This window comes from Salminus brasiliensis, chromosome 19 (assembly GCF_030463535.1).
Source record: "Salminus brasiliensis chromosome 19, fSalBra1.hap2, whole genome shotgun sequence".
NCBI lineage: Eukaryota > Metazoa > Chordata > Actinopteri > Characiformes > Bryconidae > Salminus > Salminus brasiliensis.
Genome location: NC_132896.1, coordinates 8,672,109 through 8,696,797, shown reverse-complemented (window position 1 = coordinate 8,696,797; position 24,689 = coordinate 8,672,109). Strand labels below are relative to the sequence as shown.

General features: G+C 39.8%; 2 protein-coding genes and 1 long non-coding RNA gene across 3 annotated transcripts; 1 reads left to right on the top strand and 2 right to left on the bottom strand.

Moving 5' to 3' along the window:
- Positions 1-1,526: 1,526 nt before the first annotated feature.
- Positions 1,527-8,441, top strand: grxcr1a (glutaredoxin and cysteine rich domain containing 1 a). Its single transcript, XM_072663402.1, has 4 exons — positions 1,527-1,934; positions 4,366-4,605; positions 6,094-6,159; positions 8,262-8,441. The coding sequence occupies exons 1-4, from the start codon at positions 1,527-1,529 to the stop codon at positions 8,439-8,441; spliced, it is 894 nt and encodes a 297-aa protein (XP_072519503.1).
- Positions 5,987-11,017, bottom strand: LOC140540937 (uncharacterized). The gene is made up of 2 exons (XR_011977896.1): positions 10,673-11,017; positions 5,987-6,304 (listed from the first exon to the last, which is right to left on the bottom strand). It is a non-coding gene; the product is annotated as an uncharacterized lncRNA (long non-coding RNA).
- A 1,479-nt stretch (positions 11,018-12,496) lies between these two features.
- slc30a9 (solute carrier family 30 member 9) lies at positions 12,497-24,262 on the bottom strand. The gene is made up of 19 exons (XM_072663786.1): positions 24,157-24,262; positions 23,063-23,211; positions 22,640-22,828; positions 22,361-22,408; positions 22,172-22,271; positions 21,549-21,641; positions 21,361-21,443; positions 21,064-21,122; positions 20,791-20,858; positions 20,089-20,191; positions 19,361-19,416; positions 18,083-18,218; positions 17,960-17,999; positions 17,753-17,824; positions 17,335-17,442; positions 16,653-16,818; positions 16,425-16,554; positions 16,087-16,200; positions 12,497-15,455 (listed from the first exon to the last, which is right to left on the bottom strand). The coding sequence occupies exons 2-19, from the start codon at positions 23,169-23,171 to the stop codon at positions 15,411-15,413; spliced, it is 1,719 nt and encodes a 572-aa protein (XP_072519887.1). The 5' UTR covers positions 23,172-23,211; positions 24,157-24,262; the 3' UTR covers positions 12,497-15,410.
- Between the last annotated feature and the right edge of the window lie 427 nt (positions 24,263-24,689).

Sequence of the window (24,689 nt, the reverse complement as noted above, 5' to 3'; positions counted from 1 at the left end):
TGCACAACAGCGCCACAGCTGGACAAAGTTATACCCAATCAAGTAAAACTTTGGGTCATAAAATGGGAGGATTGGAAGGGATGGTGGCCCAAAGCGAGAAAGGCTTTTAGGATTTCCGTAGTCCCACAGTACTCACTATATCAAATGGCAAAAAAAAACTTTTATCTAATAAAATTACATGCCTTAAAGGAAAACTTGTCCAAATGTACTGGCTCAGTTTTCTTTACAACGGGTGTGATTACGAACTACAGATCACCATGTTTCCAAGACAAATACAGCCATTTGATTTGCTGTTCAAAAGCACCAGTGAACCTAAATGTGTCTTCTGACCTTTACATGTAATGGTAAATATAGGTATGAAAAATAGGTCTGCTTGAGGGCTTCAGCATTCTGCATTTATTGAAAAAATGTTTGTGAGCTATTTTTCAGAATTACTCTGAACATTGTCAGGCAGTATATTCATAATGTTATATGAGGAAGTTATGTATTTATATATATTATAAATACATATAAAATGATATAATTAGTAAGTAGAAAGTGGAATTCCCATTTTAGGATTCATAGTTTCCCCCTAAAACTCCATGTGCAATGCCTACAAAACTACCTGCTCAACCTAAATGGCTTTTGTCCAGTTGCACTTGGTGTATCGCATATCCGGAGAGCCATTTCATCACCTGTGACAAAAAGCAAGGTGTTGGTATTAAGTGGCCTGGTAGTGGTCGGCCGGGCAGAGTTAGTCAGTAAGCAGCTGCCTGGCCTCTCTCTGCCGACTGCACAGGAAAGAGCCTGGAGGAAAACACCAGCCAATGGGAGGACAGCTCGCTTCCTCCATATGTCACTCGTTTTGTCTGTGTGCAGCAGGTGTGTAGGTGCAGCCCCAGTCTAATCTCACTAAGTGCTACAAGTACTGTATATAAAGAACTTCACTGATGCCATGAGTACAACACAACAGAGCACAAAACACAATAATAATTATAGGAATTTCATTTAACAAACATTTAAACCAAGTTGGATAAATACACATGTATCACAATTCATCTGATGCAAATCAATGCATCTCTCAAAACATTAAAATCCAAACTAAATGCAGTCCTAATAGACTGTGACAGATCTATCAGTCTAGGGGTGTTTCCCATCTTTTTTTTAAGAAGCTTCCGTTATAAAAAAAAGCCTGCCCTTTATGAACTGATAGAATGGATGTATCTATAGATCTGTTTCAACACAGCTAAGAAAGAATAAAAAAGCTTAAAGTATGATAAATATTTAAAGAGCACTATCGGTTTCCTCATGGTTGGCTTTCTCAGTAACCATGGCAGAGCTGCATGCATTATTAACATATTAACGGTAACACTGGCAATGAGGCTGCTGGAGTCTAGCTCAGAGTGCAGCTTTTTTTCTGGAGCACACACTAACTGGAATACTCTGCTGGGAAATATGGAGAAATAAATGCCTGCCTGCTTCCACACAAAACTGGAAGATTAAAGGCCAACAGTCTGTGGGAGATGTAACCTATCTGGATGTTTCCAATGGAGGGGACTCTGCCAACGGGGGGCGTTGAGAAGCCCCAGAAGCGGGTGAGGTTCCGGGTGGCGTCCGGGAATAGCGGGCGGGTGCTGAAGGAGATGTTTAAGGATGAGGGTCCAACAGACTCTCTGGACTCTGACTGCACCAGCAGCTCAGAGGCAGACCGGGCCAGCACGCCCTCCACCAGCGGGGAGCTAAACGGACACCCAGGGGGCTACCTGGGCTCAGAGCTGGATGACAGCGAGAGTGAGCCTGATGACCTGCTGCTGTTTGCTGGAGGAAAGGACAAGGACAGAGTATTCAGTACCAAACGGGTCAATATCCTCAGCAAGAATGGGACAGTGCGAGGAGTCAAGCACAAAGTCAGCGCTGGCCAAATATTGTTCGACAACCTGACTAAAGTCGGCGGGGTGAGTAATGAATAATCAGAAGAGGTGGACGTTCAGGACTGTCAGGCCTACGGTGTCCAGCAGGTCACAGACTGGCACACTGAACCACCTGAATATTTCATTCCAATTTACATTTCAGCTTAAACACTGTCATGCAGACCTGTCAGCAGTCCCTGACCTCAGTTCCTCACTCTCAGAACTACAAAATCAACCAATTAGTGCCACCATTGTTAGTAAATTATTGGCAGTAGTTACTGGATAAGCATTAATAACATGCAGCTCTTACTCTACCAAATCACCATAAGCTCATGCATAAGCAAAATCTAGCTCATCAGTGTACCCAATTCCAGCAACTCAGCAGCCAACTCTTCTGAGAATCATTCATCCTGAGTGTCCTTAAGCGGGTCAGAGTGTCCTTCCTGTGCAGCGATTGGTTACAACCCTCTCTCTCATGCTCTGGCTGCACTGTCTCAGTGAGCTGTCTCAGAGGACAAGGTCACTGTATGATTAAACATTAATGATACATTTCTTTAAGTGTTTCAGCTAAACTAATCAGCTTAATGAATTCCCATGACTTCCACTTTCTACACACTGAGCTAACACCAACTTTTCTTCAATATCGAATTCGATCCAGTTTTACAAATCCACTTGAGTCTAAATCGGTCGTTAAATTTGAAAAATCGAAACTTGAGAGCATCACTTAATTCATTGTATAACATATTGTGGTGTATAACATATATCAACAGGGTTTGTAATACACGAATACTACATACAAAATGAATCACTTGCATCAGATACAATATTTGTGCTTCATGAACCACTTATGTACAGTAAAGGAATACTGATGCTGATTTTAATGGCTGTATTAAGGCATTTGTGCAGGTTTTCAGTGCAGAAGTTGAATGGCTGAATCCTTGGCACAGAGCAGATCCTAGATGGGTGTTCTCATTCTGAAATGTGGAACAAGGCCCAGTTTTCAAAAAGCACCTTCGCTGGTAGAAAGAGTGTTTAGTGCAGTGCTCACTCTATCATTTACAAACAATCTTTTGCTAAGGTGCTTTTGGGAAAGCAAAAGGTGTAGGTCTCACTACATAATTCCACCAGTACAAAAGTTTGAAATCACTTGTCATGTTAATAATGCTGTTGTTTTAATTGAATAATAAATGAAATTGAACTCAGACACTATCAACGTTGTACCATAAAGGTCTAACATTTCTTAATTTCCTGGCTAATTGTGATAAATTTGTAATAGCCTTATAATAGAGACAGTTCATACCAGTGTCTCCAACAAACTGGTTTAATGATATTGTCATTATTTAATTATAATGTTGAAAGCTTCAAGTCCAAACTTTTGTTAATGTTGCAAGTATGACAGAAATGTGATTTTTTTGGGCATGAGTCTGAGCTGTGAGGAGTTGGGAAGCACTGGATTGTGTGAAATTAAAGCAGGTTTGAGTTTAGACATGAATTACAGATTTCCAGCGATCGATTTCTGAGTGAAATACATTCCTATTTAGGCGGCTTTCCAAAGTACAAATCTTTTGTAGTTGTGCTGTTAATAATTACAAGAAGGCAGATTAGCATTATCCGCTAATCCAGTGATTTGAGGTTGAATTAGGCTTTTCTGTTCACTGTATGATTTAGCAAAGCCTAATTAGCTGAAATATGCACAACTATGGGTGAAACACAAAATTCCTTCTTCACTTCCTTCTTCAGGGTCACAATTACAGATAATTGAGTGTTATGTAAATATATTAGAAATGACATGGTTGATAAAGATGCCAGTTTTAAGTTACCTGATATTTTTGGCGTATGTTTATAAAGAATATAAATATAAACAACCATCTTTAATTCATCTCAAACAGACACACTTCTGTTCTCATTGCATTTCCTGACTTTGGCCTGCTAGCACCCTTAAAGGTAAAAAGGTAGTAAACTCACTATCTTGTGATCAATGATCCAGCACTCTAATCGCTGAGCCACCGCTGCACTGCTGTAGTAGCTGTCTTGATCTACTGGCTGAAATTGGTTCTAATCTTTATATTTGTATATAATTGTAATATTTGCTGACTTAATAGTTAAAATGTTGAAAGGATTTTTGAGGTGTAAAGGTGCTATATTTAAGATTCAAGGTTAAAGAGTTTTATATTTATAACGTTGCTGTCCAATAAAAAAACATCTCCAAGTTCCAAGTAATTTAGAGCATTTCATCTATTTCATCGAGTCTATTCATCCAAAGTTATGTAACTATTACTTTTACTAACAACCCTTGAATGCGTTTTAAGACTGTAGAGTTGGTTTTCTATGTAGATGATAAGGGATCATTTAGACAACAGTTATTTTGCTACATTTTTTTTTTCAAACAAACATTTGGCTACATTATTCAGGCATTCATCTCCTCAAACACACTTCATGTTGATCTGTGTGCTTTGTTTTGTTCACTGTGCCATAGCCTGAGCTGACTCTGGAGTTTGGGCGGATTGTGATCTACACCACCAGCTTCCGGGTGGTCAGGACAACGTTTGAGCGCTGTGAGCTGGTGCGCAAGATCTTCCAGAACCACAGGGTGAAGTTCATGGAGAAGAACATTGCTTTGGACAGTGATTATGGAAAGGAGCTTGAGGTTCGTTGCAGGAGGGTTGGAGAACCCCCCTCCCTGCCTGTGGTCTTCATCGATGGACACTACCTGGGGGTCAGTGCTCTTAACAAAACCTTCATGACCCCTTGTTTAATCCTGAATTGAGGTTTGGGCACCCCGGCCAAAATGTCTAATACTGTGAATAGCTGGATAAGTAAAAAAGCAAAAGGCATTAGGTTAAAGATTGAACATTTATTTAATGTTTATTTATTTCTATTTTTTACAGCTTCAAAATAACAAAAAAGGCAAAGGACCTCGAGCATAAGGAGAGTTTTTGCTTATTTTTTCTTACAAAGGCTTCTAGTTATGTAAAATTCTTGGGCCATACTGCTGCACTGCTCTTATGACGTCTATTCACAGATTTTACATGTTTGAGGACACATGAAAGGTTTTCTTTGGGGGACTTTTTCACAATGGTCATATTTGCTCAGGTGTTGCGACACAGTAGAACAGTGCACCAACATACAAGAGTCTGAATCTTGCTGAAGGTCTTTTTCAAACAGTGGTTTTGATTTGCCTTTCTAGCAAGCATATGAGGTCATACAGACATTAACTTGACCTTCACCGTTCCACTTGACCTTTCCTGCCAACTGCCATTTCTTAATTACACTACAAACTGAGGAAACGTCTACCTGGAAATGCGCTGCTGTCTTTTTTTAGCTGGAGTCAGAGTATTTATAAAAGTTTGAACTTTGCATCACTTGTCTTTCCTGACGAGGATTGTAAACATTCCATAGCTTTGATGAGCTAATTGAGATCTGAGAACTTGGTAACAGTTATCTTAAAGCTCAGTTTTTTTGGGCCAGAACATTTGCATGGTGCTCCCTTTTTTCACTATAAGATTGTTCTTGGAGATCAGTTCCCCTGCATTTTTCCCCATATTTAGAAAACACATTTTAAGTCTTCCAACTCGTGTAATAACTTTCTGTAATGTAGCTTTTAGAGAGAATACACTCTTCAGATGTCTGGTTTCTATCAACACCACTCTGAACAATCCTGACCAAACCATTTAGAATGAGCTGTAACAATCCTTTTTAAAAAGCTGCTTAAAAGCCCCTTTAAACCAAGTCCATGAAAGCACACTAAAATGTTATATTCTAATGATATATGTGATATATACCGTATGGACAAAAGTACTAGGACGCCTGTTCGTTCATTGTTTCTTCATGATCACTAACTGATAAAAGTTAAGAGGCCTTGGCCTTGGAAAGGTAAAAGTTGGGGGACTTTATACCCTACTTGCCCACACCTGGCATTAGGCAGGGAACTAATAGTTTCATGTTTATCTGCTCCAGACAGCCCTATTGTATTGGCAATACTTCATGGACTAGACAAGCTATGTGCATAGCATTTGCATATCTGTCTCAGCAATTTATGAAACTTAATGTAGCTAAATGCATTCATTAGAAGGAATGCCCACAGACATTTGGACACATAGCATACCATTATATTTTTAATACAATATTTCATGTTACATTGCTTCATGAGAGAGACGCCTTTACAGATACATTCAACAGTCAAGGTTCTGTTTGTGTTTTACAGGGTGCTGAGAAAATCCTGGGTATGAATGAATCTGGGGAGCTGCAAGATCTCCTAACCAAAATTGAGGTAAATAGGGGTCAGATTGTTTTGGTCACATGACACATGGGGAAATTGAAGAGATACAAGCAGCTCCAACTGAAGAGTAGGGGAAGAGAAATCAGTCGGTGTGAAGGTCTAGAGCTGAGACCCGTTCAGTAAAGGGTGTCAGCATCTGAGAAAAAAGCATGATGAACTATGAATAATACATCAGTGAACTGTCATACATTTTGCATAGACATCAATAAATGTCCCATGAATAATAAATAGTGGCAATATTGATTCAGTATATGAACCAGCAAGCCCACTGAAACACACACACACTTGCAAGCCCATTCAGCAGTTGTGAGTCATGCACTGTGACTCAGGATTACTGACAACGCCAAAGGCAATGAGCTTTCATAAACCCTGACCCCCCATTTTCGCAGCAACCTTCCACTATGGCATGTACACCATCTAAATCTTCAACTGATACCACTTTTGTGTTACTTCGTAGAAGGAATAAACCGATTTGTCAGTTTATAAGGTAGACTATACAGTCATGTGCAAAAAAAAGCAGTCCTGTTTAAAGTATGTTTTACTGATTTTCTGTGAAAATCAATGAAAATAGTAACATTAATTAAACTAATCCTCTACAGACAGCACACCTCCACACATTTAACACATAATTAAATAAAGTGTGGTATTTACAAAGTTTAAGGCACATTTTAAATAACTTCTTTTTAAATGCTATACACTTATTTTCACTGAACATAAGTGTATAGTCAATAAAATATGTAATCTGGAATGGAATATCTTGTATACAATCGAAAGGTTTGGTTCCAAAATGGATTAAAAGCCATTTTCATCGATCAGTTTTTTAACACACAACAAATTTCAGTTCTACACATTTAGAAAAAAGGGCTCTTTCACTCATAATGACAGTGGAACCCTTTTAAGTGTGACAAAGAACCACCTGCAAAAGCTTTTTCACCAATCAGAAAACCTCTTAACCAGGGTAAGAACCACTTCAGCATCCAAATGGTTCTTTTAATTGCCACAGATCTGCACAGTACCATAGTGCATAGTATTACTATCTTACTAAATTACTATCTTACTAAATTACTAAAAATCCTTGAAGAACCCTCTTAAGCATGTGTTTTCCACCATTGGTTAGTTGAAGTTATATATATATATATATATATATATATATATATATATATATGGTCTTTTTCACATTGACAAACAGGCTTATTTTATTTACGAGTCCCACAAAACAATTCAATTCTCAGACAAAACACGTACATGCAGTTAAAAGAAGAAAAGCATGTCTCTGGTTTTGTTTTGGACAAAGCTTATCGGTACACAAGTTAATCAAGCAGTGGTGGTGTAGTATTTTAATATTTGCACAACAGGAGGGATAGATAACGCCTCGAAGCATCTAACCGTTATGGCTACAAATGTGTTACTGCTTCAAAAACCTCGTTCTGCCCATCCCTACAGATCACTGTACTGACCAGATATCAGACAGTAACGTCCTGTTCAAGTCTGTTCACTCGGTGTCTGTCGGGCAGTTATTTCCAGTCACACAAGACCAGGCTCCTATATCTATGATTGGGGAAAGACCAAAATACTTGAAACTTAAGGTCCAATTACAGTTTCAAAACGTATTTTAAATCACTAATAAAATCTGACAAATATATGAATAGTTTGTAGCGTTTGTCTCAATAATGCACATAAACGGATTTTTCGGCTTGTTCTGGCTACTGCGCTTGTGCAGAGCTCCACAACGTTGTGCGCTCCACTAGCCTCTTCCCTCCTCGGCTCTTTTTGCTGAAAGGGCCATGTTGAGCTTGAAGATAACTTCAATTCATATCTCAAGCAGTGGTCTCATTTATAACGTCACTGACATTATTTGGTTGGTCAGTATTCTCAGATCAGAAGCAACACCAGCATAATAATGGCACTGTAGAGTGTGTGGTGCCTGTACAAGTCTATGTTGGGGGTTTTACACAACCTGCACTTACCGGCCACCAGTTGTACTGGTCTGTGTGTACGATTAAAAATGATAGCTTATCTCATGCCCCACAATTTGTGTTTGTTGAAATCTTACTAAGGCTAATTCTTGCTGCATTGTTTGTGCTATTTCACAGAGGGTACAGCACCCCCACGCATGCCAGACGTGTGGCGGCTTTGCCTTTGTGCCCTGCTCTATGTGCCATGGCAGTAAGATGTCTGTCTTCAGAAACTGCTTCACAGACTCGTTCAAAGCTCTCAAGTGCACGGCATGCAACGAGAACGGCCTTCAGCCATGTCCCAGTTGCTCTCACTAAGGTCCTCTTCAAGTGCCGGCTTACTTAGCCCTTATTGCCCCTCATTCAAGCCTTGCCCTCTCGACCTTTTGGCCATGGAAGCGACTGCACCAGATAGAGAGATGACTGCTGTTTTTTTTTCTCCTGTGGGGATTGTGAATAAATTTTGTTTATTAAGAAAACATCATTGTCGGCTCCAGTATGTCATTTTTCTTTGTTTTATTTGAATTGACAGCATATCTGAGATGACAGGTTTAACAGGCTGTTTGCAATAAACCAAACAAGCCATAAAAAATGTAAATAGCTTAACACAACTAATATACCAATCCCTCAACACAAAAAGCACCTTTTAATGACTACTGCAGCTTTAGAACCTCTTTATAACCCTTTTGCTGTTATGAACTGCTGCAAACGTGATGCATAGCTGGCAGTGTTCCTGAGAAATCTGAGCTCATTCCTCACAGGCAGTGGCCTCCAGTTCACTAAAATTCTTGGGTTTATGTGCTGCAACTGCCTTCTTTAAATCCCATCAAAGATTTTCTATAGGGTTCAGGTCAGACAACTGTAACGGCCACTCCAGAACCTTCCAGGACTTCTTCTGAAACTGAGCCTTGGTGGACTTGGTGGAGGTTTGCTTTGGATAATTCTTCCAAATATACCTGCAACATTTCAGTTTTGCTTCATCACTTTACAGACCAGTTTTGGGATTATGTTTTGTGGAACGATGAAACAAAACTGCAACTTTTCTGACCTATGGATCAGCGGTATGTCTGGAGAAGGAAGAATGAAGCTCACGCTGAAATAAGCACCCTGCCTACAGTGAAGCATGGTGATGGCTTGGTGATGCTCTGGGTCTGCTTTGTTCTTTTGGTACTGAAAACCTGGACCATGTGGAAGGTAAGATGGATTCAGTCAAGTATCAGGAAATCCTAGGAGGAATCCCACCTTGTTTGTGTACCTTTGGGTGCACAGTTACAAACTGTAGCTCTATAATCTGTAAGTAACTGGATTGTGAGGCTTTTTTGTTATTTATAGTACAGACCTATAGAGAATATGCATGTCCACTTTGGGTGAATTGTGTACAGCCCTCACATTTTACGGTAGTGACTTGATGTGTGGAGTGGCTGTTAAGTTTCTTTCTGGAAAGGATATTTGCATCAATAGTGTTGCCACTGTTTTTTAACATGAGGGCAAAATGAAGTAATGCCAGTAAAGCTGTCCATAATGATCTTTTAATGTTATAATGGCAAAATTATCTTAGGGCAGAACACAGTGCAGAGTTTAGCAGTACTAGGCAGTCATAATTCAAAAATCACATCATCTGTTAATCATGGTGGCATGGATATGTATGGCTACCACTGCAACCAGATCATTCATCCTTATTGATGTGTCCAAAGGCAGGATGGATTCAGAGTAGTACAGACACAGAAGCATCTCGACATCTAAATCATTTGCTTCAAGCATTAATCTTATTTACTGAAGACAAAACTGCAGGTCATTAAACTGTAGGCTATATAGACCGTAGACATCACAAGTGTCTACTGGTGGCTCTATTGGTGGGTCGCAGCTACCGGGGTTGTAAAGGGTTGTTGACTGACTGTTGAAGGACTGGCACATGAAAATACATTGACATACATATTTCTTTGTCCAATTATTAACCCCCTTAAATGGATGGTTTACACTATATGTCCAAAAGCCTGTAGACACCTACTGATCTAATGGTTTGTCTGAAATCAAGGGTATTAAAAACAAAGCTGCAGTATCATTTTCTCCTCTTCTAAGCTTTACACTAGATGTTACAACAATGGCATTTGATTGAATTCAGCCATAAAAGCATTAGTGCGGTCAGGTACTGATTTCGGATGCTTGGTCCTGGATTAGAAATGCCAATCCAACTAAATCCAGAGGTACTGGATGAAGCTACATCAATTCAGAGAATGCAATTCAGTTCTGCTCCACAGCCCAGTGCTGGAGGTGCTTTACACCCCTCTAGCCAACACAAATGTCATTGTGCAAGGGGAGCTTAGACTCATCTGCTCCACAGCATCTCAATCCATAGACATAGCTTTTCTATTGAGATTATACAAGCTGTTTGTATGCAATAGGCGACCTGTGGACAAAATATCATGCATACAACTGATGATTCCTATAGGGTTCCTACAATGTAGATGCAAACATTCTCCAAATGAAAGAATTCAAACCTTTCCATTCAAATGCACTGTATCAAAAACTGTTACTGTCCAAATACTTACGAACGGAGTGCATCCTTCCTATGCAGCAATGGGAATACACAATGGAAAGAAGGCCAAGTGCAAGCTTTAACACAAGCAGCAATGTGTCAGCAGTGAACAAGAGGTCAAATTATCTGTCATTTCCACAACAGTCTCCTGTCCTCAGTGCTGTACAGTATGTCCATTTCAGGATCGCTCACAGAGACGCTGATGTGTGTGTACAGATGCTGTCATTGCCTGGCAGTCCGCCGTGTCCCAGAAACGCAGGGCTCCTTTTCTGAAGTGTGTGTCTCTGTGCTGTCATAGCCCTGTACAATGCTGCTTGATTCTGATGCCACAAGGCAGCATTGTAAAGAGGCTCAAAGCGCAGAGCAGGATCGGCACACGGTGAGGGCGAGCTCGATTCCTCCTCCTCCTCCTCGAGAGAGAGAGAAACTGCAGGGTTGAAAAGGGGCTCCGAAAATAGGTGGAGAAAAAAAGAATCGTGCAAGAAACGAGATGTTTTAATGCCCAGATCCCGCTGTCATTTCCAGTTTTCAGAACATAAAGCGAGCTACCAATGAATGACGGTAGATGGGGACAAGACTGGACATGTTACGGTAAACAGCGCCACCTGATGGTGTGTTTGTGTGGAAGTACAGGGGTTAACAACATACTAAGAAAATGCACAGCTTCCTTAAGATAGGTAAATTAGCTGTTTTAAACATGCCAGCAAACAGAGCAAACGGACTTGAATTAGGATTAAATGATCTTTAGATGGGTTTATCATCGATCATTTTCGAGAATCGTCTTTTCGTACTGCCTCAGATTTTTTCTTTTTTTTTTACCAATATAAACAGCAATAGGTCGTAAAATAGAGCTACACTATGGAAATACCTATGATATACAAACAAGATAGTACAAACAAGAATTTCTAAAGAAATCCAATTAGGAAAGTGTGATTTTAAGCCATTTTCTCTACTATCCTAAAAATACAGTGGCTAAATATTATAAGGCATCTCTACAGGAATTCTATTATATATCTATACTACTGTCGCCTACAGTAATACTACAGTAATACTACAGGTGTATTAAACAGCTCTACTGCAGAAATACTGCTGCTGCTAGCTAATATTGTAGATTTTCCTGTAAGGGAACAGAAGCACCTCAAGCATCCTTGATTGCTCCGCCATCTTTCAACACGGCATATAGCTGACATTTACCACAGAAACCTGCCTGACGTCTCTTCTCTTGACATAACGCATAGCGGGTGATCATGTCCGTGATAGCAGGAGGACAGGCGCCGCTGAGCCGCTGCAGAAGCTTCGCAGCTCGGTCTCCTCCAGCTGGGCGACGCACCGCGACCTTCTGCATTGAGCACTGATTAAAGGAAGGTTCTGAAACCGTAGCCATTTCCAGTGCTGAAACATTGAACACCTCACTCCCCTCCTAGTTATAACCCTTATAAAAACCCTTCATCTTATACATATAGACTCACGTAGCTCCCGAAATACGGCACCATTTTGAGGAAACCATGCATTTTTTGATTTAGGGTAGGAGTTCCCATGGTATTTTAGTTTTAATGGAAAGATTTCTGAGCCAATCCAAATGTTAGTAACGTCTATTGATGATGCGGCTGACCAATGGCTTCGGTTCTTTTCCAGTATACTGAACTATATACATATACACACATTACACACACAATATATATATATATATATATATATATATATATATATATATATATATATATATATATATATATATATATCCAAGGTTTGCTTGGACAGTGTGTAAAATAATTGCATGTCAATAAAGAACACAAAACATTAGAATACAATAAAAAGGAGACAAAACAGGAATAAATACGGTCTCATAAATTAATAGCAGTTTATTCATTCAATTTCGGTTAGAGGTCCATTGTGCTAACCACACATCAAGCTGACATATTCAATAAACATTTAATAAAATATAGAGGACCTTTAATTAACCTAAACCCAGCCTGAACAACAACAAAAAATCTTAAATAGCTCTCACTGAGAAAACAGGACTTCATCCTTGATCTAAGCTCACAGAAGTCTTCATTCCACCACATTTGGCTGTTCTGGAGAATGTAACATTGAGTTCCTGTCACTGAGGGGAATATGCAGTAATACAGGTGTAATAATGTCCAGTACGAAGCACAGGTGGGAGCATACACTAGGTGACTTGTCCTCACTGAAACATGAGCAAGAGAGAACAGCCTAAGGTAAACTGTCGGAGAACTTTCCCCCTAACAGATCACTGCAAGAGACATGAGTGTTAAGCACTGACAGAGGATTTAGCTGAACCTGGGGTTTTGTATCCTCCTTAATAAACACCACTACATTCACAAGGACTTGTAGGGAGCAGGGCTATTTTCACAGGCTATTATTTACAATGGAGAGAGATGCAGAATACCTGCTGTGTTTGGATGTTCACTCATTCGCTAAGATCCTTTGTTTCAAAAGGGTAACATGGAGAAGGGTGCATTTCCTGCATAATCTCAACAGTGTTTTTTGTTAGCGTTGTGTTAGTGTTCGCAGAGAAGGAGGATGAAGATGAAGAGTATAGTCTATCTGCAAGTTCTTTACATGAACAGAAGAGCACCAGAAGGTTACGCAATGTTTGCATCTTTATCTGGCATCAGCAGGGCTGGGTTTTATTTAAAATATTGCACCGCTGATTTCTGAAAGTTAATTGTTTCAGTACCTTCTTTAAAACTACAAACTACTAACTGAATTGGATGCTGGAAGTGGGTACACTTACTGGCCGTAACAGACGGCAGAATAATGAAGAAGTGATCTGCAACCTGCAAAAGGAGACCTAGATTTTGAAATGTGCATGCTTACTGAAAGCGGGTAACACTGACTACTCTGGTATTGAAAGCCATGGACTTTTTCAGTACTCAGGCGTGTTTAAAAGGATAATCTACATTTTTATTTTATTTCCCTGAAATCCAGATGACGTGTTATTATGTAGCAAACCTGGTCGAAAGTTAGTTATACATGGCTATGTCCCAACCTCTGTTTATGCCTTTAAACTAAACAGGCTGCTTCTGGGCCTTTAAGATTGGCAGTGATGTAATGACATAATACATAAACAAGCTCTGTTCTGATTGGTTCTCCAGTATAGTAAAAATATGTAACTTCAGCATGAAGTGGATGGGGCTACACTGCTGTCCAATGAATAATATGATATATGCAAGCTGGTTTGTTTTTTGATAATTTTTGAATTCCAAATGGGCTGCTTATATGGACTGTGGGGACTGAAAATGGGATCTGAAAACTGAAAACATACACTGAATACTACACAAAACTCTTATTTTAGCAAACAAGGGAAATTCAGGTTTTTGTGAAAGGAGCCCTTTAAATACAACGGTTGGAAAATCAAAAACTACAGAAGTAGTGAATGCTGATACCCAGCCCTTGGCATCAGAGTGTTTCCATCAGTATTCTGAGAATGACAAAACGTCATCATAACTCATCCACAGACATGTGCATCATTCTTTATGTAGGGCCTCACAATACACAGAAAATGAAACATCTTGCTGCAGATTTCTACATAAAGAACATTTGCATAAACATGTCAAATTTGACATGAGTGATTTTAGATCAGTTTCAGGCTCTGCTTTCATACCGCATGCTTTTCATGTCCTGATTCATGCTGGTTATTAAGACCAGGAGTGGGCTAAAAGGCTGAACCCAGATCAGCGCTCTGACATACAGGATAAAATTAACTTAAAGGAAATTTACAACAGACATGTACGCAATATTAAAATAAACAAACAAAAACCTTTAACTTTGACTGCTTTAGAGTTGCTCTGACTGCACGCTAAGCTCATCTTCTCTCAATATGTAGCTCAGCATATCCAGCTTGCTCTTAGAAATGTAAAAACTGATCACACCTGTTTTAAACAAAGCTTGTATGCCTCAGTCCTTATCACTATAAACTGAATGATCATGACTAACAAGAACACACAGTTATTTATCTGCTTCAGTTACTCCTCATCAGAACATCAGGGAAGTATGGTCTATACGTTCTACACAAGCATCCACTTCCAAAGAAGCTCCCCCCCACCATATCTGCTTTGCACTGTAAATAGAATACTTGTGTAGTAAGTAGTGAGACATTGTGTTGTTGTTTGGATGAGAAATGATACTGGTCCTTTTAGTTATTCAAGTCCAGTCCTGCCCATGACATCTCATACTACAAAGACCCACTGACTGTGCTTTGTTTGGTGCTTCACCAAGTTCATTAAAAGAAACTGCAGTAACTCACAAGGTGATCGTCACATCAAAGACCCAAAATCTTTAAACAAGAGTCAGAACTGTCCAACAGGTTAAAGTTTTGCCTTCTGTTTAAAGCTCTGTGCTGTTTCAGGACCAGTTAGTCACTGAAATACTACTGAACACAACTTAAACAGACATGATCCTGGACCAGCACAACTGTACATTAACCTGAGGTCAGTTTATGACTGCTCAGTGATAAAGGTCCTGTATTGATTGCTCTGTGTGATTTCTTCTTTTGTGCATTTAGCAGCAAACCTCGTAGAGCATCAGTACTGTAAGCTTACAAATGAGTTGTCATGCAGCTCTGGCGAGCACTTTGATTGATGATTTGGGACTCTGAAAAAGTAAGACTTTGTTTGACTGGTGGGTCTGAGCTGGGTCACTCAAGGTCCAGATTGCCTGTATCGTTCTTCCACTATCCAGCATTTTTCCTGTCAAACTGACGCTGCTTCTCTCCTTTGGTCACAGCATCAGAGGATCTCCAGATCCACGTGCCGCACTTCCGGATTGCGTTGCTGTTTCCAAAACAACAGAATGAGTCAAATTCTACAAACTCAATGTCAGAAAGTGTAAAGCAAAACATATGCCGGATCAGCAGGCCGTTTTTAAATCTGAGGTTATAGTCAGAGGACTGCAGAAATTTGCATATTGCATAATAATATAAAACTCCACTGACAAATGACTTTGACACAACTTCATAGCAGGTCAGACAGCTGTCCATTTCAATTACTAGGACAGCATTCCATACTAGAATAGAGTTCCATATAAAGTCATTTACAGTTAAACACCAAGTTTTTTCCCCCGTCAAAATACAATACTGAGAAAAGGGAACTACATTTCAGTTTATTTGAAAAGGCTAAATGGCTCAGCTAAGTCAGCTCGTTCTGATTTCAAGTGTGTGAGGTCTGTTGTATGCAGCTCTAAATCTACTCTGACAGCACTGGTTCAGCTTTCATATAAAAGAGGAAATGCTGACAATCTGTAAAAACAGAGACCAAATCATCTAGAAATCTACCAAAGTTACCAGCAGCAGGTAAAAATGCTCAGCAAGCACTGTGTGCTTTTTACCTACTACAAATAGGCTAAATTAAAATTACACCATAAAATGTGTGTATCTGTGTGTTAAAGAGAGGAAAATTTACACACCTTAAGCTCTTTTTCCAAACGGTCCACTTCTGCTCCCAGTGTGTCTATGATGTTTTCCCCGTGTTTCAGCATAAAAGCCTCCAGCTCTTCTGGAGTCCTCACCTGCTGAATATCCTACCAACCACATTCACACAACAGTTCCATTTCTTTGTTTTTGCACAGTGTAGCGTGAACAGAGAATAAATAACGGTAAAGATTATTTGAATGCTTTAATAACAAAACCTGTTGATACTACTCTACATTTTGAAAACAAGTGTCATTAATATTTAGTGCATAAATACTACAAGCAGTGCGGAGAGCAAAATGTTCCTGTGTTTGTAATTTTGTTTTGTACGTACAGTAAGGATCTGATCAATGTCCTGCTTTTCCAGATAAGAGCGTGTAACCACCCGCCCGTCAAAGTCCACCTCAGCCTTAAACCGCACTGTACTCAACCCCATATCCGTGGCCTTCACATCGTGAATCGCCCTGGAACACAATGCAAAAAGTCATGCATACTAAAATTAGGAAAAGTTTCTGATGAGCAGTGTGGGTCTTTGTGGTGCTATGGGGCAGTGGAGGCTGACCTGACGGCAGGGTCACTCTCTAGGAACTCTGTGAGCTTTTGAACGTGCTCTGCCTGAATGGAGCGGCCCAGCAGAGCCTCAGTGTTGGTGTAGATGAGGAACGCAGAGACCGTGCCCAGCAGAGCGCCCACACCCAGAGAACCCAGACTGTCGTAATACGGACTACCTGAGTGAGAGAAAAGCAAAGTGACAAAACAAACAAACAAAAGCATAAGTCAGGCTAAGTAGTATTTGTGCATATTTCTATGCAGTAAATTTAATCTTAGATCTCAGGTGTTCGGAATACGGTGGAAGAATACATAAAAACGTTTAAACAAACTACATTTTGCTAACTCACAACATACAAATATTTAAGACTAATTCTGCATGAATTACTGACTTTGGTAGTATGAAAAGTCATGCAAATCAACACAGCAAATCCATACAAAACTACTCTGTTTTGAATCTCATGTTTAATTTATTTTTAAAAAGGCAATTTATTGAGTCCCAAGGGAACATACAGGGATAAGCTCTTCAGTCAGTGTCTTTTGGGCACATGACAATACCAACAATATACACAGAAATGTCTATTGGGATATAATTTATTGTGATTCTATCATATTGGTATACACCGCCACCGCTCACTAATCTAATTACTAAATTACTAAATACTAAACTAATCATTTGTGATGGGTCTACTTACCTGTGAGTGAGGTCAGACCCATACATCCGGCAGCCAGCATCACTCCCAGAACAGCTGCAGCATCCTCCAGAAGGACCACATTGGTACTTGGGTCTCGACTCTGCATTACTGAAACACACACGTCCGGCACAGCACACCAAATAACAAGTAACCTCCAGTTAGTTCAGACACATGCCCTCCTCTCCAGAACATTCAGGCTCAGTATACAAGCCAAGAGCAACAATGGCTCAGTGTGTGAGCCTTGTTACAGCACTTCTGAGGCAATTTCATAATGTCTTGCGCAAGTACAGCAGCCTTGAAACAAAGCAAACCTGCTCAACAGCTCGACCATTACACAAGACATCAAAAAAGCAATACAAATAACACCCAGGTTTCATATTAAATCCTGAACTGAGTTGAATGGATGAGTCTTTCATACCATATTCATAGAAGGAGATTCCTTGCTTATGAGCACTCTTCTTGATCTCATTGATGGCCACCAACAGTGTTGCTGTGAGAAGATACCAGAAAGTAATGCATAATGTGTCTTACCCTTCAATAAATCACCTGAAATAACCTTTCTCCTTCATAGATAAAACCAATGCAGCTTTGTCAAAGTGTGAAATTTATGAAGACAAGTAATTACCTCCTTCAGACACCAGAGATCCAGCCAAAATACAGTATGCCTGCAACATATGAGCAGATTTATGAGATAATTCACAGGTAACACTAGCTAGACTCTTTCACATCTAAATGGGAAGTCACCAACCCAAAGCAGTGATTCCATGGGTTGTGGATGCAGAAGTCCCATAATGCCATGGTACCAGGACAGACCAGCACCCATCATGAAGATGCCCACTCCGCTGATAAGGGATGCGATGTAGCGCATGTTGGAGAAGCCGTACCTTTGAGACACAGAAGAAAAGAAACCCTGTAAACAATGTTGTCCATTAACAAATTACAGTAGCAAAAAAAGTATGTGGACCCTTTGGAAGTTTATGGTTTTTAGCATTATTTTGTCATAAAATGTTATCTGATCCTCATCCAAGCGTATTGACAGATATAATATAATATTATATAATATATAATAATATGTAATAACACCAAAAAAGCTTTGGTACTGTGGCCTGTCAAAATAACCCCAAGAGCACAATCGAGACTCATCAATGAGGTAAAGAAACAACCCAAGTGACAGCCAAAAGGCTTCATTGGTACAGGCTAATCTGTGTTAACAAGTCTAGTTTGTAAAACCTTATACAAGCAGGGTGTCTATGGTAGGACACCACGAAAAAAGCAACTTCTTTCTAAAAAAAGACACTGCTGCACGCCTGAAGTTTGCGAAAGAAAAATCTGGCATATAAAAGGCACTGCACATCACCATGGAAATATCATCCCATTCGTAAAGTATGGTGGAGGGAACAGTATGATTTGAGCATGCTTTGCTGCATCAGGGCCTGGCCAGCTTACAATCATGGAGGGGAAAATTAATTCCCAAGTGTATCAAATAATTCTACTGAATAAATGAAGGTCTGTACAGCAGCTGAAACTCGTAAGTTGGGTGATGCAAGGGGACAATGACCAAAAACCCCAAAGGAAGTCAAGAACAGAATGGCTTATGAAAACTAAAACTCACCTTTTGGATGGTCAAGATCTGAGCCCAGATCTCAACCCTACAAAAATGCTTTGAATTGACTTGACGAGATATACACAAGGCGTCCAAGCAACATGACTGAGCTAAATCAGTTCTGCCAGGAATAATCTGGTCTGATACACAGCTACAGGAAGTGCGTAACCCTGGGCGTAACCCAGGGTTCATTTACTTTGTGTGTGTGTTCAATAAAGACCTGCAAGACCATATATTGTTAAAGTTCTTATTTTAGGCACATTGTATTTGTCAGTACGCTTGACTTGGATGAGGATCAGATTACATTTCATGACAAATTCATGCAGAACACCATACAATTCCAAAGGGTTCACATATTTTTCCTGCCACTGTGCATCCAATTCTTTCATGTATTTGTAAGAGTTGGAGTGACCAAATTCTTACGGATGAACAGGATCTGGGTTGCGTACAGACTGGCTGATGCCCAGTGCAAGAAGAGCCTAAAGGACAGGTTGAGTAAAAGAGAGGTAATACAATGAATTCAGAAAACACAGGCACTCAAAACTGCACTTAAAAGCTAGAATTGCTTTTAAATTAGGAACAGCAAACAAACAGATCTAATATATATATATATATATATATATATATAAACATAAAATGGGGTAAATTAAATCAAGGATGAGTTAAAATATGCATTTAATGGTTAAGTATCTGGTAGAGTAGAGTGGGAGAGGGAGAAAGACAAATGCTGGAGAGGTGAGGAGGAAGACAGAAGCTGTGTCCCGAAACACAGGCTGCAGCTGGGATTGCAGGCCGAATTTCTCTGCCCCTACAGCATATACGGCTTTTCTAAAGTGAAGGATCCTTTGTATACAGCCTAAAAATGCAGCTGATGACAACTGATGTATCCTTCCAGGACTCTAGGTTACCCACAGTTATCTGTGCACATACAATGCAAGAAAAAACACCACCACCACAGCACCACGAAAATGGTAGAAAACGAAGCCTCCATTAGCAGAATCTGTTTAAAAATGTTTATTACCATGAAATAATAAAGGCTACTAAGGAGTTTTCATATGACAGTCCTACCTGGAATCTGCCCCACCTCAGCTGCAGCCTAGGCTTTAGGATGCAGTCAGAGAGTGCAATGCAAAACAGAGTGTGTATAATACCTGGTTACATGTATCAGCCAGGGAGTGGATGGCTTCTGAGAACATGCTGGCTGACCCAGTGTACACCCAGGCAAGAAGTTTGAAGAAGAAATTCAGTCCATTTCTGAGGATCAAGACAGAACGAACACTCAAATCGATCCATAAACATTCCACTGAACATCATATATAAATATAGCAACTATCATAGTGATAAAAAAAAAAAAAAACTTCACCACACTTTTTGTTTTTTTTTAAAAATGATTTATTTATTTATTTATTTTAAACATAGGGCGCACTACCTATTACTTTGCCGTTTTCTAGGTTTATTTAAAACAGATGAACTACACTGATCTGATGGGTTCCTCATGTGAGTGCACGTGTTTAACTCAAGATCTCCTTAATCTAATAGAGAAACAGGACACAGCCACTTAGTCTCATTACAGTGTCCCATTCCCTTCTTCCTGCTGAATTGACATCTGCATACTTAGAAAGGAAAGTGCTCCAGTTACTGAACTATGTGGCACATGGATGCATTTTCAGTGTTAAGAGAACAAAGCCTAGTTTCTCAAAAGTGTCTTGGTGTTAAGATCATCTTTACAGGTAGAGATAATGTACAGTGTCATGCCTTCATCCGTAGATGCCTTTGGGGTAACTCAGCTTTGACAGTTACATAGTTTTTTCCCCCCAAATTTATGCAACATTTAGGTAAGTTAGGAAACTCACATGCAAATAGCTACCATCACCACTTTTCCTGGGCCCTGGAGGAAAGTTGCCCTCTTGCCTGACCGCGGCTGTGGAAAAAGGTTCCAAACTCCTCATGTGAGATAAATTAAAAACAGCAGACAAATGCTGATGCATTCCTTTTCCTTCACCCAATAATCAATTAAGAGTTAATTAACCAAAATACACAGCGACATTGCAAAGTACATAGCAGATTTGCACATATACATCTTCTTAACTTCTTAACTTTAAATTAAAATAGACATATTTTCTTACTTTTGTATTTCCCCAGAAGTCTTTGTATTCCTTCAACAATTTCTGATTTCTAAACAGATCTAAGAAAGAGAGAGAAAGCAAAATAGAGATTATTATGACAAACATCCACCGATCAGATTTTTATACTTTCACTACATGAATCATGTAAGCACAACCTTTAACTAAGTCTAGAGCAATACTGCAGATGATGGTCCAAAAAGGGGGAAGAAGAAGAAGAAGAAAAAAAAAAAAAGGGGTGCAACTGGACTCCTAAATATGTAGACATGTGTGATTTCACTGGCTAAGAACCACACTTACTTTCTTGGTACTGTCTCTCCACCTCACTCCTGAGTTTCCTCTCCCGTGCCAGTGCCTCCATACTGCCCCAAACATCCAAGGCCCTACCAAACACAAGCAGAAAACAAACGGCAGCATAACCAACCTTGCTTTACCAAAACGTGAACACAGTATAAACGTCATGGTTTTGCAGGGATTATAGAACTTACTTGGCCTCCACATCTGAGCGTAGAAAGACTGTGAATGCCTCTGTGTCATCATGGGGGCTGCGTCGCCGGATCTTCCTCAGCTGCTCCAGGTCACTGAAAACACAAACAAATGGCCAATACAGACACATCCGGGCCTGTCTCACAAAACAGGCTTTCTTGATTAGCTGGCAAACCTTAGACGTAGTTCAGCTGAACTCTGAACTGAACAGCTGTATTTTTTGCTCATGGATCTCTGTTTTCCACAACATACACTATACATCTAGCCTGCTTAGTGACAGGTTACATTAAGGATCTTAAAATTACTCTTGGAGGAAAAAAGTTTCAGAAATTTCAGATGAGCGTGGATACCCTTCAGTCCTTGAAAGGTGGATGATAAAATAGGGCGAACGTCCCCTTTAAGTCAAGACATGCATATCTTCTACCAACAGAGAATGTCACAACTTATGAAAAGTTACACACAGTTTGTTAAACTCTACATTCTTCACAAACATAAATGGTAAAGTACTTATCTACTTAACTAGCACAAATAAAATGTGACAACTCTACATTCAAGTTAATCCCATGCCAGTCTTTATCTTGCTCTTGTGAGTGAACCTTATAAAACTGGGTTTACCTATATTTACCTGGGTTTGAGACAGAACTCGTTCATTGCCCTCACAGCCGTGATGAAATTGTTCTGGGTGTATCTGGTACCATATTCCCTCTTTTTCAGAACAGCCCTCACTGAAAACAGAATAGCACAGGGTCTCACTCTACAGGCCAGAATACACAAACCAGATTGTTTACAGCAAACATGTGACAAATTGCATTACCTTTGACTTGAATGTTCTCTGCTTTTGTCAGGACCTGAGATTTGGTTTCTTTAAAAAATATAAGAAGAACAAACACTATGAATTAATACTTAATAATCACAAACATATATATAGGCTGTTTTTATATGCATAAACATATGACAATCACTTACCAGAGGAAATAAAGAAAAAACAATCATTAGATATTGCCTATTAAAGACAAGCCAAGATATCACCAAGATATAAAGGTCTCAACACCTTTAATTAAATTTGAACAAAAACGAACAATGATGCTACTACCAGTTGGCTCTTTGGAGGGCTGAGCAGTGGAGACTTTTTCAGAGGGTTTTGCTTCATTACTTTCTGGTGGTCCATCCTTACTGCTGCCCGCAGTAGAATAGTACTGAACCTGTGCCCAAACCAAAGAGGTCCCTCTGTGGTCAGGGAAATTTAGCCACAGGCTGTGGTCCTTTCCTCCACTTTGCCAACCTGCATACAGAAAGCCAAATGATCTACAATGAAAGCTGAATACACAGAGGACCAACACATCTGGCCATTTTTAAAAGCCTCCGTTGCCATGAAAACACAATGGCAGATTGAATGATTGTACAGCAAGGCTAGTATTAATCTGTATCTACAGATGAGTGCAGTGTGTCCCACAACAATGCAAAATGATCTGGACTGACAGAAATGTCACAGCAACGAATTAACCAAGCGACTTACTATAACATGGCCGTGTTATTCTAGGGGGAAGCTGAGACAGATGGGCTCGCTGTTGCAGGTAGATCCTGCAGAAGACTTGCCATGGTCTATGGGCCAGGCAGGGAAACATCCTTGCAGTGGCAAGATGAAAAGAGCAACACTGGATCTGGCTTGGGATTCACATGCAGAACATACAAAGCAGGATGGTCCATTAGGAGGTTTAGAGATTACTTATATCAGAAACTGTACAAAACTTTATGTCTAGTCATTCAGTCCAATAGCTAGTGAACACAATCACAATTCACAATGCTCTAAATCATGTACCGGACACTTTATAAGTGCATAACTAGTACATGGTTATATATTATAATATCTACATATACATTCCCACGCTGTAACATACACCACAGGTACACTTACACTTTTACTACATGCACTTTTCCGATCTGTCTAACTTGTGACAGTTAGCTAGCTGACACATAAAACCTAACCGACTAATGCTGTGTTAAATAGCTAGCTAGCTTTATAGCAAGAGAGTCAGTTAGCTAGCTAGCTTAGCTAGCAAGCTACCAAAATAAGCACCAGAACCACAATAAGCACGTCGTTTCTCAAGGGTTCGGTGCTTGTTTTATGGAAGCTGGACTAAGAATTAAAAATAATGATCTTCAGTCCATCACACAGCTTAGCCAAGCCGCCGTGAGATGCAGAGGAAAGGCAGCAGTAGCTAGCTACAGAACCTGAGCTACATTTAATCAGTGAGCAGTGTTGCAGCTAACGACAGCTAGCTAACTTCATCTGACCTAGCTAGCTCAGAAGTGGCCTGAACAATACGTTTTACCCACAAGCCAGTCTTTCTGCAAACTAATAAATAAGCCGGCATGAGCTTAAGACTTTAAAACGAAACAAATGAGAAACTGCCTGCAGTTATCAGTGACTTGTTAAACTCTTAGCTAGCTAGCCACCACCATCGCCTCTCTGACCGGTATCTCGAGCTTCCTGTACCGTTAGCCGAGTTAGCTCGCCGGCTAGTCTCTGAAAGGGAACTAAACACTGCTGTTAAAGCTCGTAAATTACAGCACACTTACACTAACATGCATGAATGTCATAGTATTTACCTTTATGCAGCAACTTGCCCTCCACATATCTTACTCCATCTCCTGTGTCTGACAGCTTGCTTACATTTCGTCCAACTCCATGAAAACATTCACAGTACAAGTGGGACCAGTCCAGTCTCGCGAGACGAGCGGATTATTAGGTCATTAGTAAACGCATTGGGCGCATTAAAAAAGGGTCAATTTAATAATTTTAATAAAATAACTCTTTAGTTTTTTTTATGTTGTTAGTGAAAATAAACATAATTTTAGATGTAAAAATGGTTTCCTTAAAAAAGGTGGTTCAGTTTACAGTTTTCCATTAGTTACCTTAAACATGGTCGATTGGTCAAGCCATATTTAGTGTCAGATGTTTTCTTCTTTAAGTCTGCAGTGGAGCTCCGACGCTAAAATACTGATTATATATCTGTTACCAAAACAGATTTTAAAGTTAGACTACTTTTTCCCACATTAGACCTCATAGCACCACTGCAAAACTAAAGAAAGCCTTTAAAAAAAAAAAAACTTTAGACACTAAACATGTCGTGATCAGTTGG